At 48.7% G+C, this 15,342-nt stretch overlaps 1 protein-coding gene across 9 annotated transcripts in view; it reads right to left on the bottom strand.

The window, feature by feature from the left end:
• Positions 1-15,342, bottom strand: part of ASAP2 (ArfGAP with SH3 domain, ankyrin repeat and PH domain 2) — a 156,677-nt gene that overhangs the window by 58,110 nt on the left and 83,225 nt on the right. For 8 of the 9 annotated variants that reach the window (XM_030844548.2, XM_030844550.2, XM_030844549.2 and 5 more), the window contains exons 4-7: positions 10,569-10,643; positions 8,752-8,801; positions 6,362-6,491; positions 2,286-2,371 (exon numbers count right to left, since the gene is read on the bottom strand). In XM_030844548.2, coding sequence (XP_030700408.1) covers positions 2,286-2,371; positions 6,362-6,491; positions 8,752-8,801; positions 10,569-10,643 — 341 coding nt within the window. The remainder of the gene's footprint in view (positions 1-2,285; positions 2,372-6,361; positions 6,492-8,751; positions 8,802-10,568; positions 10,644-15,342) is intronic. The other variant, XM_060309105.1, reaches the window with a different exon arrangement.

A 15,342-nucleotide genomic window follows, 5' to 3' on the forward strand; every position in this document is an offset into this window, starting at 1 on the left:
AGCACACCTTCCTTTGCTGTTGGACCTCCACTGCTTTAGAAATGCAGTGTCGCCAGAGACGTAGTAAGAATTCCAAAGCACAGCTCCATCCGATTCAGTGCAATTCACCACCACAAATCATTCCAGGTAAACGCGCTAAAGGTTAAAAAATAAATGTCATGGAGGACATCCTTAAAGAGCACACAGGTCACTGGCAGACAACATGAAAGGTGCCGTCAGGGGAATGTGCAGAGAGCACAGTGGTAACAAGAAGGAAGGGAAGTGTTCAGGTAAGCGGGAGAGCTGATGACTTCTAGGCAGCCAGGTACACCTGAGCTGGGCCTCGTGGAGGAACAGAGGCTGGGGAAGGCACAGGGGGCATCAGCGTGGGGCACAGCCCATTAAGGGGAAAAGCAAGTGGATGCGTGTGGCAGTAACACCCTCAAAGATGTCCCCGCCACTCCGCACCCCTCCCTGTACTGTCGCAGTCTGCGCCCAGGCGCTGCGGCTCCGAGCGCCCTCGGACGCAACCTGCAGGCCCTAAGTGGTCGCATACCCGCTCGTCCCTATCTGGGTCCTTTTCAACACACACAGTTACCTGCTGGAACAGAAACGGAATGGAAGGAGCTACCTTGGCGTCCCCAGCCAGCACACCCTCTTCTCTTCACACTGCTGCCTCTGCACAGCCACAGCCAGGCCCCGAATCTCTGTCACATACCTGCCCGTTCGCTTGTGGTCTCCCCACCCCACCTGAAGGTCCATGCAGGTAGGAGGCTGGTTTCCTTCATGCTGCACCACCTGGCACGCAGTAGGAGCTCAAGCACTACCTGCTGAATGAATCCTCTGCTTGAAACTTTGAGAGCTTCCCATTACGTCTGGGATAAGAATCGGACGCCGTTAACTGGACCTCCAAGCCATCCCCACCCCAGGCTTTCCTAGGCAGCGTCATTTCCTTCACTATGCTTAGGTCACACTGGCCTTCCTACTGCCTCAAGACCTTGACTTTGTCTGGAATGTTCTTCCCCCGTTCCTTACCTGCTGGCTCCCAATCACCCTTCAGACCTCAGAATACATGTCCCTCAAAGAGGCCTGCAGCGAATTCAAGAAGAATTTGAACACCCACTGTGGGCCAGGTACTGTGTTCTGGCTTCTGGAACACACAGCAAGGAACGAAAAAAGACACAGAAAAAAGACACAACATCTCTGCCCTCAACCTTCTGAATTATATTCTTCTATTCTACTCTATTCCTTCTTAGACTCCCGTACTTCAGAACACTTTGTTAAATGTGCAGTTAGAAGTGTGTTTGCCTAAGTCCAACTCCCTGACCTGATCCAGCAGGAGCTGTGCCTGTACAGGAGCTGTGCCTGTACATTACTCTGCCTCCAGCGGCTCAGACGGTGCCCGAGGCATGGCACACACTCAACAAAGGCAGTGAATGAGCCCACGGCCTGTTTACATCAGTGACGGGTGGGGGTTGTGGGGGGTCAGGGAGGAGAAGCAGGATGAGGACAGGGGAAGACAACAACGAGGCCAGGAGGCGAGGCCCGGGTTGTGAAGGGCTGACGGACACGGTGAAGTTGAGCACACGAGCGGCTCCCAGACCTGCAAGGTCCTCCTCCGCTTCCACACACAGCCTCCTCTGCTCAGTACTGTCATTTGTTTTATATGATAAGTAATACATGAAAGTATTCTTTTAATTTAAGACACTGCATTAACACCATCTCATTTCTCTTTTAACAAACAAAGAACATCCGAGAATCAAACTAGTTTGCCACTTTACGAAAAAAGCAAAAATAAGTATATTTGATAATGTAGATTTTTACATTACTTTTAGTTTTTGAGATATAGAACTCAAACCATAAAATCCACCCTTTTAAAGTGTACAGTTCAGTGGTTTTTAGTATATTTATTCACAAAGTTGCATAATCATCAGCCCTATCTAATTCCAGGATATTTTCGTGACCCCAAAAAGAGACCCTGTGCCCGCTGGCAGTAACTCCCCCCTGCCCCCTTGCCTCAAGCCCTGGCAGTCACCAATCTGCTTTCCGCCTCTGTGGACCTGCCTATTCCCGACCTTTCAAATAAATGGAACCATCCAGTATGTGGTCTTTTATTTCTGGCTTCTTTCACTTTACACGTTTTCAAGGTTCATCTGTGTTGTAGCCTGCATCACTGTTTCATTCCTTTTACTACAGAGTTTTAAATAAGTGTTTACTTTCCTCGACACAATACTACAGATCTCCCAGAAGTTGCCATAAAGAAAGAAACATCTGAAATACCATCATAACAAAGAAAAAGAACTTACTTGCATTGGGCATGAAAATATTTGATCAGATTCTGAAGTAAATCCACTCCCTTTTTAATCTTAATTTCATTGACCTTCAGCAGATACTGTTAAAAAACAAAACAAAACAGGAAATGTCATAGATAGAAGCAGAATATGAGCTGAACGTGAGCCTCTGAGGACAGATCACCTCTTCTACTTCTCTGACATCTTGTACGATGCGAAGGGCTCATGGTAGATGCTCAATGCCATAACTAAATGTTTCTTTCAGTTTGGTGCCACATGAATTATCTCACATACAAGTAAGTAAATGCTTAACTTTAAGTGCCAAGAACTTCCAGTAATAAAACATTCTGTCTTAACCAGCTAGGAGAAATTTTTGTCCTAGTTGTGTGGAAGAACGACAGTGCGAATGAAGGGGATTCTACCCATCTCAAACACTGCTGTCCACATACTCTGTCCCAGGTCCCTTTCTTTAGGCAGGTCATCGTTTAAACACTAACTGCTAGTCTTCTGTAGTTGAGACTTTGTCTCCATGTCTCTAATACTAAAACACTTCCCTGACACTTTTTAAAAAACATCGTGATTGTTTAAAAAAAAAAAGAATTTTAAATTCAAATAAATTAAAGCCATTTTTAACTTGGAGACGTCATTAACAACCACTAAGACATCAGAAAGCCCCAGGGATCTACAAAACAAGCATCCGGAAATACACTTGTTCTTTGCTAAAAGTTTATACAACAAAGACTCCATAAATTCCCTGTCCCTTCCACTGCTGAAATAGGGTGTCAACAACTCTGAGAATGCGTTGCCTCTAAGACCGAATGCCCCCGAAAGAGCTGCTGACCCCTGCTGACCACAGGCATCTCAGCTGTAACCTGGGAAACTTGCGTTCAAGTGTCCTCCCAGGTCAGCCGGCAGCCCAGCTGGAAGAGGGAAGCTGAAACGGTAACTACGTCAACTGCCACTGCCTTTTGCCTTTACGTCCTCATCTCCCTCCTTTCTGATAACTTATTCTCTGTTAATTAATTAAGATGTCTGGCAATGTTATCAAAATGGTTAAATGGTTAATAAGATGCTTGGCCATGCGTCAAACGATAAAATGCACGTACCCTTTGACCCAGAAATTCTACTTACGGGAACTTATTCTGAGAAGATAATCATAAAAGTTTACAAAGATGAATAGAAAAGAAGGTTCGTTGCAGACTTGTTTGTTAAAGTGAAAAGTGGCAACAACCTAAATGTAATGAATGGAGAATTAAAGTGTGGTACATCCACAGAGAGAAGGGCTATGTAGCCATTAAGCCAATAAAGCAGAGACTTCCTGACATGGAAAGATGTCCGTAGCACACTAGTGAGTGAAAATAATCAGGTTACAAAGCAGCAGTGGAGAATGATCCTGTTTATACAAATTGTCTGTATGTACGTATAACAGGGATATCTGAAAGATATTTAGCTAAATGTCAAAGCGGTAATCTTCTGGTAAGTAAAATCTGTGGTGATTTTTAATTTCTTTTATATATATACACATATATACATACACACACACATATACTGGCCAATTTTTTAAAGCACTTATTTTTATAATCATAAAAAAGCGAGAGCGGATCTCTCATACGTTCTCAATTCACGGAAGCTCTGTATTATCTATCTGGCATACTGACTGTCTTTATAAGATTCATTTTGAAGAAAAAGTTCCACAGCTTTAAAACAAACACCTGGAAGTCACTTTTCCACATTAGATCCCACGCAACTAAAACTTTAAACACCTAAACAACATCAAACGTTTACAAAACTTGAGAACTTCAGTTTGAGGAAATGGTTGAACAATTTTTAAATGATTTTAACTGCAGCAATCTGTCCACTCTGCGGGGTTGGGTTCTCAGGGACTGCTTTTCGGACGCTCTTTCCTTCCAGCCCAGGTGTGTCTGGTCAGTGTGCACAGGCTTCATCAGATGTGTGCTCCTCTGTAAACTCCAACCTCAGTGCCCGGTCAGCCCACCTCCGCTTCTGTGCCTGCAAAGAGTGCCAGACCCCACCAACCGCAGGGACCCCGTGATGCTCGGCACAGACTGGGGCCCGACGGCCACTTGGGGACCCGCCCAACAGATGACTCACGTGTGTGACTTAGAGACGTCGGGTAGATAGCGTTTTTCCAATAAAATAACCTATGTGACCAGTCCACACGACCCATTCACCCAGACGAGGAAAAGAGCCCAGTGCTGAGTGCGTGTCCCAGAAAGCAATGACAGAGCTGAGGATGGAACCCGCACCCTCACCTCGAGGGTATGACACTAACGCTGGCTGAGTCTCTCAGTCACTAAACATACTTTAACAAGCAGCCCTGCAGAGTTTACGTCAATAGCTTTCCTCCTCACTAGGCAAAAAGAAAGCTCATCCTGAACTCACACACACACCCTTCCCAAATCCACTCCCTGTGAAACACCACTACTTAATTTTACCCCGAGTCAATAAGAGCAATACCGTGTCTGTGTAACACACAGCGGTTTCTTCGTCCCTGTCTCTATTGCCCGGGATGATCTCTCCAACACTGTGTGAAACGGGTCGGGCAGGTATTATATGTGATGTCTGTTTATAAAACAGCACGTGTATAAAAGCATCCACTCTCCTATCTACAATAACACTCTGAGCTTAGTTAACTTTCTAAAAAGTCATGTAATGGGGCTTCCCTGGTGGCGCAGTGGTTGAGAGTCCGCCTGCCGATGCAGGGGACGCGGGTTCGTGCCCCGGTCCGGGAAGATCCCACATGCCGCGGAGCGGCTAGGCCCGTGAGCCGTGGCCGCTGAGCCTGCGCGTCAGGAGCCTGTGCTCCGCAACGGGAGAGGCCACAACAGTGAGAGGCCCGCGTACCGCAAAAAAAAAAAAAAAAAAAAGTCACATAATGAAAAACAAAGCAGCAAAGGAGGGACAGAGGAACAAAAAAGACATAAGAAACAAAAAAGTAAAAGAGCAGATATAAACCCAACCACATCAACAGTAACATCATGTGAATGACTAAACAACCCCATCAGAAGGCAGAGACTGTCAGACTGGATAAAAAAACATGATCCAAATATAGATTGTCTACAGGAAACACACTGTAGATCCAAAGATACACATAAGTTGAAAGTAAAAGGCTGGAGAGAGAAATCCCATGCAAATAGAAACCAAAAGAGAGCCGGAGTGGCTGTACTAATACCAGACAGATATCCCCGATCCCTGGGACTGATTCCCCTCTGCTGACCACTTAAGAGTTTGCTCTGGGAATAGAAACGCATTTTAATATACTCCTAAGGTGTGCATCTAAAAAGACTAGGCTCCTACTGTAATTAACAAATTAACAAACGTTCTAAAATCAAAAAGTGCCTTTTGATGAGCTCTGCTGTGGGCTGCTTACAGGGAATCGAGAGCTGGCTGAACCTAGTTTCAACACCTGTCACAAGTATCACCCCTGCATTGTGGACACTCAAAACGTAAGTCTGCCTGGCTACAGGAGGGAACACAAATGCCACCACGCTCACGCTTCACTGCCACCGCCCGGAGGAGCGAACCCTCAGGCCGAGGGGTAAACTGTTTCCACAAACAGACCCCCAAGCAAGGTATAAAAAAGGCTGGAAGCAAAGGCCTGCACGATTGGTCTTCGATATTTTCCACCCCTGAGCCCCCAGCAGAGAAATGTTCTGAACGTCAGTCCTGCCATTCTCCCCTCCCCGAGGGGAGGACTTGGGCCGCCGGTGGAGCAGGACAGAGGACCTCCCTAGGGTGCCTGGGCCTCTGGCCTTGGGGAACGCCCCCACCCGAGCAGGCGGAGCCTGGGGGCGCGCACTTGCAGAGGCTCTCACACTCATAGAGGGGACCACGGCTGGGGCCTCACCGCCCCGCCCCCGGCACCTCCTTAAGAACACCACAGCGGGGGCGAGTGTGCGCGTGTGGAGACAGAAAGAACCCGCTTTCAAGTGAATCGCTCCTTCAGAAAGGCTGGAGCTGGGCTAGTCTAGCCCGACCCTCCAGGAGCCCCAGGCCCCCTGAACGACAGAAACTGGGCGGCAGGGTCCAGCAGTGCACCTGGCACTGCCTGAAGCGCCTGGCGGACGTACCTCGCACATCTGCAGCTGGAAGAACCGCCGCTCCTTCTCCATCTCCTCTGCGATCTCAGCCCCGCTGATCTCCGTGCGGATCATCCCGTGCAGCTTGGCATGCTCCTTCTTCTCCTTTTCTATCTTGGTTCTACGTGTGGAAAAGGTGAGACTCAATCAAGACACCTCCAGACTGGAGAGCGCCCCGCTGTGACCCCGACACCCACCCTGGACACAAATGCTCGCCGAGCCTTTCCAGAACAGGACGGCCTCGAACTCACTGGAAAGGAAAAAGCGTTTCGTCATAAACATGTCAACCTTGGCCCTTTCTGTTGAGTATCGACCCAAGAAATGCTTCCAGAGCAACTCGACTAGGACAGTGCCCATCATCACAGAAGAAAACAAGTGACCTTTCCCGTTTTTAAGCTTCGTTCCCCTTTCCACGTCTCTCTCATGCTCGCCTGTGCTCGAGTCCAGTGTGTGGGTCAGGGTACCAGCTGACCCCCGGAGTGCATCCCGAGACAGGTGACCAGGGTGAGGCAGCCATGCATCACATCGGTTAGTAAGGGCTTGGACTAGTAACTGGATTTTTATCCTGGACAAAAGGAGGCTAAACAAAAGCCACGGAAAGCACTCAAAAATATAAAGGGTGCCATGAAGAGGAGGGCGCAGACTTTTCCTGCAGAGCCCCAAGGCAGACACTACACAACGCAGGCAGCGTGTCTTAGGAAGCTGTTCAACATGAAATGGGTTCCTCTGGGTCCAGAGGCCCCATCATTTGGAGAGGGGGTATTTAGGAAGAGGCGAGAAATGTAGTTTCTAATCCTTGTTCTTTATCTTGAAGCACAGCACTGGGCACACAGCAGACCCGCAGTGACTTGACTGGGTGAGTTAAGAACGTAAAGAAAAGGTGACCGTTTGGTGAGGGTGTTGTTAAAGGGGCTCGTGCACCAGGGAGGCAGCGTGACTGGAGGGCCCCGGGGACAATCACACAACTCCAAGCCTCCCCTGATGCCACCGCAAAGGGATCAAGACGTGGCCCAGATGTCGGTCACTCTTGTAATGGTCAGGTATGGAACGACAGGCCAGGAACTGTAAAGACGTCTTAAAGCTGTTTGTTGCATATCACAGGGCCTCTCAGGAAAAATCAATCTTACGTGTAAAGGGGTAGAGCTAATTTTTTAATTTATCCCAGAATTACTCTGAGTTTTAAAGGGTGCTGCTCCTTTGTTCTCCAATTCTGGGATTTTGTGAGTACCTCTGTCCTCACCTTATCTACGTGTGTCTTGATTTTACAGAATTTGATCTCATTCCTCTTTCAAACCTTTTCCTTTCAGAAGGAGAAGACTCTCTCAGGCAACCCTCTTCAGAGACCCTCTCCTGTCCCTGGTTCAGAAGTGCACAGAAGCATTTCCTCTAAGGCCCTCGAGGGCAGCAGCGATGGCAGCTCAATGAAGTCGGCAAATCCATGTCCTGCCCTTGGCTCAACTAGCTTCTCGTGGGTGACCAGCAGCAAGTACCAAGCCCAGGTCTCCCACCTGTAAAGAGGAACGTGGACCCTTTCCTTATTCACTGCACTGAACCCACACACAGATGCAGGATGCTAATGAGCCCGGGACAGTGAGTCTGGAGCCTCTCTGGGTTGAGCCGACCTTCAAACATTCTGGTTTAATACTGTATCTGTGCTGGCATACGAATGTGTGCCATTACTGAGACCCTGGAATCTGGAGTATGGGAACTTAAGATTTCCAGGACGGGATGAGTACCAAAGGTTTGGGATTCCCTGGTGATCCTTCAGCTCTGAATAGAGACCCAAGGCTGGTAAAAACAAACAAACCCAATTAAATACGTGTAGTTACATCTGAAAAGGCTTTCTCCTTATCGTGTCCCACTTTACCAGATGGCTTCATATAAAAGTTTCTAATTCCACTGAGAAAACTCTATTACTCAATGCACAGCAATTACAAAGCAAGCATGAGGCATTCAAAAATATTTTCTATTTCTCAAGTATTTAAAATAATTGAGATCATCATTCCCACAGTCGCTAGCCCAATTCTAGCTAGCTCAATCCTCTCCACTCCAGGAAATGAGAAACTGTGATCAGAAATGTTACAACAAGCGCCTGAAGTCAACCAGTAGAAGCCAATTAACGTTCCTGAAAATAACATTCTGTAGCCATTAGGACACAAGAGGAGGGATGAGGAAAAAACAGTTTAAAGAGGTTGACCTCATGAATGTGGACATCCGGTATGAAAGCATCTGGTATCACAACAAACCACAGCAACACAGTTTTGGGTGAATTCTTTCCTGGATTAAGGTTTATTTAGACAATACCTTTAAGCAATAAAGGCTCGATTTAAAATTAAAATCTCAAATTACCTATGCTTACTTTTTTAAATGAAAATACTCACATTTTTGTTTCATAGTCCTTCCAAGCTTTATCAAAAGGCTTTTTCAGATCCTGTAAACAGAGAGGCATAAATTAAACAGGACTAATCATTAATTTCTGGGCAAAATAAACTTATCCCTAGACTAGCCCTGAAAAGAGTATTAATTTCTGCAATAAATGACGTATGTGATCCCAGGATAAATGGAGAGCTTAGAGCACAGGCTTTTAATCAGACTAGCGGTAGCATTTAGTTTTCTTTCTCTTTAAGAAATTTTTATTATAGAATATACCAAATGCACACAGACAAAGGTGGAGAGAATTATATAACGTACCTGTCAGCTAGCTATAGCAAGTATCAACTCACAGCCCATTCTGTTTCACTTATAACCCGCCCTCTGCCCTGAGATTATTCTGAAATTAAACCTGGAAAGACATAACATTTAATCTTCAAGTATTTTAGTATATCTCTCTAAAAGAAAGGGACTCTGATTTTTTTCTATTAATATGGGAATCTCCTCAACACATGTACCCCTGATCTGGACCCCAAAACAAGAATATAAAAGCCATTCACCTTCTCCTGAGGTCTCCCGATTCCACAATTCTGCCTGGAACTCAGGACCTCATATTCTCTGATAAAGCCTGACTCAAAAATATACTGAGCCACTAGAAATTCTATCAAATTTGGTTCCTACCTATTTATGCTCCCTTTAACAGGGGTCTTTTAGAAGAGAAAACCCCTTCGTTGTGGGGATTTTTTTCTTTTTTTGACTCTTCTTTGGCCTCTGACAAGGCCTAAGCTCCACAGCCTGGCACCTAAAGCCTCCAGGAAGGCGTCTGCCCACCCTGTAAGCCTCACGTCCCACTGTGCAGCGCCGCCGACCCAGGGCCCCTTGCAGGGCCGCGTCATGCTGCTGCAGACGGGCATCCCCTTGCAGGGCCGCGTCATGCTGCTGCAGACGGGCATGGTTTCCCCTCTGCTTTGTGTGCCCTTCCCTCCCGCTTTCCTGGTTCTCGCCGGACGTGTTCTCCGGGCCCCCAGGGGATGCTGAGCAGTGTTCCTCCGTGTCCTAACGGCTCCCCGGGCCCAGACTCCTTGCCCCAACAGCTCTCCTGGCACTTCTGCCCCTGCAGAGGCCCCCGTAATCAGCTGGGCTTCCGGATGTGCCAGAGGCCGCCGGGCATCACGTGTGGATCCCGTCAGAGCACTCGGTCGCCTAAGAACTGGGGCACGATTGCCTCTCTTTCCCATCACACACCTGTCTGTGCCAATGACGTGTGAGAGCAACTTTCTGCTCGGTGCCTGGTGCCCACAGAGCACTAGACCCTGACTGTCCCCACGCACGTGCCCGGGAAAACAGTTCACGCCTCAAGTGTTTGTACGAGGCAAGGCGAGGCCTCAACAACGAGCATCCTTTGCAGGACAGAAAAATAAAGGTGGCTCAGGCCTTGCTGGTGCCCATTCTCCCTCCAGGAAACCACCCTGCAAGGATCCTCTCCCAGGGCTCAATCAGTGACACGCTAGCTGGAAAAACCAGACTTCACACGGGGTTCCCTGCTCAACTGGCAGAACCCAAAAGTCGTTGGCAGTTTCCGGAAGAGCTGTTTCTTTCCCTTCCACATCAGGAGCACCAGCAGGACAGCCAGAAAGGCCACGGGTCACCACTGTTAGGGCCGGAAGGTGGTGCCACGATGGGCAGTCAAGGGAGCCCAAGGCAGCACAGCGCCACCCCGCCGTCCCAGGGAGAAGGCTCGAGGCCGCGACTGCCCCGACTGGCCAACGTGACGCGATTCCACGTCCTATGAAAGCCGCCCCCCGTGACAGGACTCTTCGTGTCATACCCCTTTCACTCCTTTTAGGTCCCCCTTCAGCAAACTGTCCAGAGGGAAGGAGATTATGTTGTTCATATTCTGAATCTAAAAAACAAAAACAGAAAAAAAATATCCTTATTCCATTTCCTTTTTGATCTAAAGTAAGGACAGCAAGGAGGTTAGAGAACACACGGTGATAATTAAACTTCCCTAAAACCTGACCAGCACAAGCATGACAGCCTTATTCATTCTTACATTCTCTGTAAGTAACGATTTTACCTTACAAATGAATATATAACTAAGGAAAAGTCTACATCTGTCTATATTTCACAACAATAATAACCTTCTATTACTGGGCTATAAAGTCTGTGGAAAGATAATCATTACAACAAAGAAAAAAAATCAATGACAGAAGCACTTTAAAGAGACAGGAACAGAAGCCCAAACACTTCCTATTCTCACTCAGGCTCCATCTGATGCCCTGGGGCTGGGCTTTGGTCAGTTCTGGGGGCCCAGAGCCCCCAATCTCCCTAGCACAGCCCCCAACAGGGGAGACTAAAAGGATAAACAGAACGAAGGGGGCTTCTGTCTCCTGAGAACGTGTATGAGTGGATGTTGAGAGAGAACTAGAAAAGAACGGAGAGAGAGAGAGGAAAGCAGATGAAAAAGGGAAAAGGAGGGACAAGTGGTCTTAAGGTCCCCTATTCTCCCTGAAGCAAGAAGGCAAAAGATGGTGGCTTAGCAAGTTGTCACCACAGATTAAATGCGGAGAACCAGACGCTCCTGACACACTTGGGCGTGCTCACGCCAAGCAGGCCCGTCCCCGCCAGCCGTTGAGCTTTGAGCCACAGCTTAAAGACACAAAGCTTCAGTGAGCAAGAACCTCGACGCACAGACTCCCCAGCTTCTGAACCCGACAGGAGTCCCTCCCCAGTGAGAAAATAAGCTGAGGCTCTACTTTCTCACCTCCCCAGGCTCTCTCTCCCTAAGTCAGCACAAGTGGCACGCAGCCTTCTGGGGCTGTGCGCATGTGTCACTTTGGTGACACGTGCCGAAATTACAGGACCACAAAAGGACAGAGACAGGAGTATGGACTTTGGAACCTTGTGCATTCCTTCTTACAATCGAGCAAAGGAGAATTTTATTTTTAGCAGAATTACCTTGACTGGGAAGACCCAACACAGGCACAACTTTTAGGGCAATATGGGATCTGATTTCCATGCACTATTCAGGATATGAAATTTCAAAACGGAGAAAGAAATTTACTTGAAAAATACTGGTAAGGTGTGTAAGAACGCCTGCACCAACCACCTTTCCTGCCAAATAAATGGTCAGTTAATGACTGTCAGTCATTTCAGAAATGCCTTCTGGGGTAACTTCTGTCTGGCGCTTAGACAGCTCAACGTGTGTCATGCACCCGGCAGAGGCACGGTGTCATCAGCTATGACGTGCTAGGATTAGCCTCAAGAGTTAAGCTGTAAATACTGAAAAGCTGAGTTTAAGGCGAGGTCCCGTGGGTGACGGGAAGGGATGGAGACAGGCCGTGCAGGTGACTCACCCCTGGCGCGAGCACACCTGGGCTTCCGCTGAGCCGTGGGGGGCTCCGTCCCCACACGCGCCCCTCGTTCCCACCGCTGCGAGAACGCACCCACCCCCGCCTCCTCGGCCCCCCTGTCCCGCCGCCGCCGCCCCTCACTCCCTGCTAGCGGCGCTCTCCTCCTGGGCTCCAGCCCTCTGACCCGCTGCTCGCCCACGAGCTCCCTCTGGCCTTCTCACCGCCCTGCCCCTCAGTGGCCTCACTGCCCCTCGTCTGGACTGAGGCACCGCTTCCCCTGCTCCTGGCCACCGCCTCCCAGTCTCTGCCCGTCCCAACCCCTCCTACGCAGTTGTTGGATTTCTCTGGCGTTGTGTCCCTGATAAACACTAAACCTGCTCCCGCATCTGGACCCTCACAGTCCAACCTCATCTGCCACGTTTCATCTCAGTATCCGCTGTTCAAAGCCTTCCCATCCACCAGGAATTTCTCAGATGCTACCTCTTCCAACAACATCCCAACCTCTCAGCAGGAAGTGACCCCTCCCTCTCCAAATCCTCCGATATTTTCTTTTTAAAAAAATTTCTTAAAGGACTTGACAGGTTCTACCCTACATTTGTCTTATCAAGCTCACGCCACGAATCCCAAGGGGCGGCTTCAAGTTTTTCTATTCTCTACAGCACTCAACACAGAGCGTGGCAATGGCTGAGTGAATCAAGTTACCTAAGTATGTTTCTGAGCATCTAATGCATAAGAGACAGAATCTAGAGATACATTAATAGCTTTAAACATCATATAACTAATGTGTGAATTCATGACTTCATCCATCATGTATTTACTGAGTACCTATTTTACAGACAGCAGTAAGCTGGCTACAGACGTAAACATGATGCTTCTCACCTCAGAGGAAGAATAAACATATACACAAGAATGAAACAGAAAGCCTGCGACACACCACATGCAGCATGTTTCACCTGTACAGATACCAGCGGCTCCTGGGGGAAAGAAACAACGACTACAGCTTTAAGCAGTCAGGCGGGCTGACCTGGGCTTGGGAAGCAGGTGACCGGTCAGTTCCTGAGCCGCGAGACTCTGCCCTTTCATCCACTTGATCGCAGAGCCATGGCTGCAGTCCGGTCAGTCCTCAATGCTGCCCAGAGGGGAGCCAAGGCAGCGCCACCCTGGACAAGTCACGTGCAAGACGGCAGGAGCAGCCCAAGGGGGGGAGGGGCGGTGGTCAGAGCTGCTCAGGGTGGGAGGCTGAGCCAAAGGCACCAGAGCGACCCAGATATATGGGAGGTTGGAGGAAAAAAGAATAAGGTGCTTGCAGGAATAAAAACTGTATTCCTAGGAAGAACTCTAGTATGTTTTTATGAGAGGTGTATTACGTGTGAGTGTATGCATGAATGAGCGAGAAAAACAAAACCCTCTGTAGCAGGGGAGAAGCACATCACCCAGAACTTGGTTTACACATCTATTTTAAGACTACTTGTTATCGGGACTTCCCTAGTGGGTCAGTGGTTAAGACTCTGCACTCTCACTGCCGAGGGGCTGGGTTCAATCCCTGGTCGGAGAGCTAAAATCTCACAAGCCGTGTGGCAAGGCCAAAAAAAAAAGAAGACTTTTTGTTACTTAATTCAAATAAGAACTCAGGTAGTGACGACAGGTAGTAGGTAAGAGGAGGTAAACTAAGCTCTGGCATCCAGAAGAGTGAAAACCTAAGGACATCCAGACACTGGGCCAGGCTGCTTTCATGCTGGACACTGGACACAGGGTGAGCACGACATTAAACAGCCGTCAAAACTGTGATGACTGCCACAAAGGAGGCACACGGGGCCCTCAGGGAGCGACAGGAGATGAAACTGGGTGGGTAAGAGGACTTAGGAGACAAAGATGCATTAGACAGAACCTCAGTCCTCACGAACTCACCGTTTAATAAGGCAGATAAAGCACTTTTTTTTTTTTTTTTTTTTGCAGTACGCGGGCCTCTCACTGCTGTGGCCTCTCCCGTTGCGGAGCACAGGCTCCGGACGTGCAGGCTCAGCGGCCATGGCTCACGGGCCCAGCCACTCCGCAGCATGTGGGATCTTCCCGGACCGGGGCACGAACCCGCGTCCCCTGCATCAGCAGGCGGACCCTCAACCACTGCGCCACCAGGGAAGCCCCAAAGCACATATTTAAGTAAGTAAAGTGCCACGTGGAAACTCTACGAGCCAGAAATAAAACACCACTGAGTTTCTGAGAAGAGAAAATTATTTCCAGTCTGGACACCAGGGAGATGTTTGCTGATTGAGGTCATGTGAGATAGACCTTCAACGACAGGGAGAATTACGTCTTGCAAGATGGGGTGGAGGGTGTCCAGGCACAGGAACAGTGGAGAAGTGGGAGCACATCAGCCAGGGGAGCGGCGGGGGAGGCAGAAGATAAGAGCTAAAAAGAGCAGCTGGAAGAGAATCCCACCAAGGGGATTCTGGCCTCCATTCCATCCATTTCTCTTTCCGGGGGGCTACTCAAGTGATCTAAAATAAGAAACTACTACTCCTCTAATCAGAAACTAATTAGCTAAATGATTGCAAAAGAGACAGAAAGGAGATCGGCGGTTGCCTGGGGCTGGGGGTGGGAATGGGGATTAACTGTGAGGGGACAGGAGGGACCTTACTGGGGGGAAGAAAATGTCCCCAAACTGGTTTAAGGTGATGGTTGCATCTCTTGGTAAAGCTACTAGATATCAATGACTTGTAGAATTGAAATGGGTGAGTTTTATGATATATAAAATATACCTTATAAGGCTTTTTTTTTTAAAGAAATTATTACAAACATGCACAGCGTCCCCGTCAGCGGGCTTCCTAACAAAGCCCCTCCACTCCTGGCACCAGCCTCCGCCCGCCCTCTGCCTTTTCCTGCTCTTGTACGGAACCCGCGCAGCACACACGCGTTCTGACTCAGGGTGAGCGTCCAGGAAATGACTGGCCCTCGTCTCTGCCTGGGCCCTGAACCATGGGCTGGTGCCCAGATGTCCTGTCTCAGCAAGAGCGCCCTGCGGCAGGAAGGATGGGCTCGCTCTGGGTCTCCCTCTGCCTGCCTGTACTGGGGCCGCCCAGCAGCCTCAGGCCCACAGCTGAACGAACCATCTCCATTCTGGCCGTGAGAGATGAAAACCACAGCCAGGAGATCACTGCACACACGTTGTGCTCAGCAGCTCCAGCCTCGATTTACGAGCAATAAAACTGTTATGATCGCTGGGAAGAATTAAGTTACCCCTGGGTCACC

Source organism: Globicephala melas, chromosome 12, assembly GCF_963455315.2.
Source record: "Globicephala melas chromosome 12, mGloMel1.2, whole genome shotgun sequence".
Classification (NCBI taxonomy): domain Eukaryota; kingdom Metazoa; phylum Chordata; class Mammalia; order Artiodactyla; family Delphinidae; genus Globicephala; species Globicephala melas.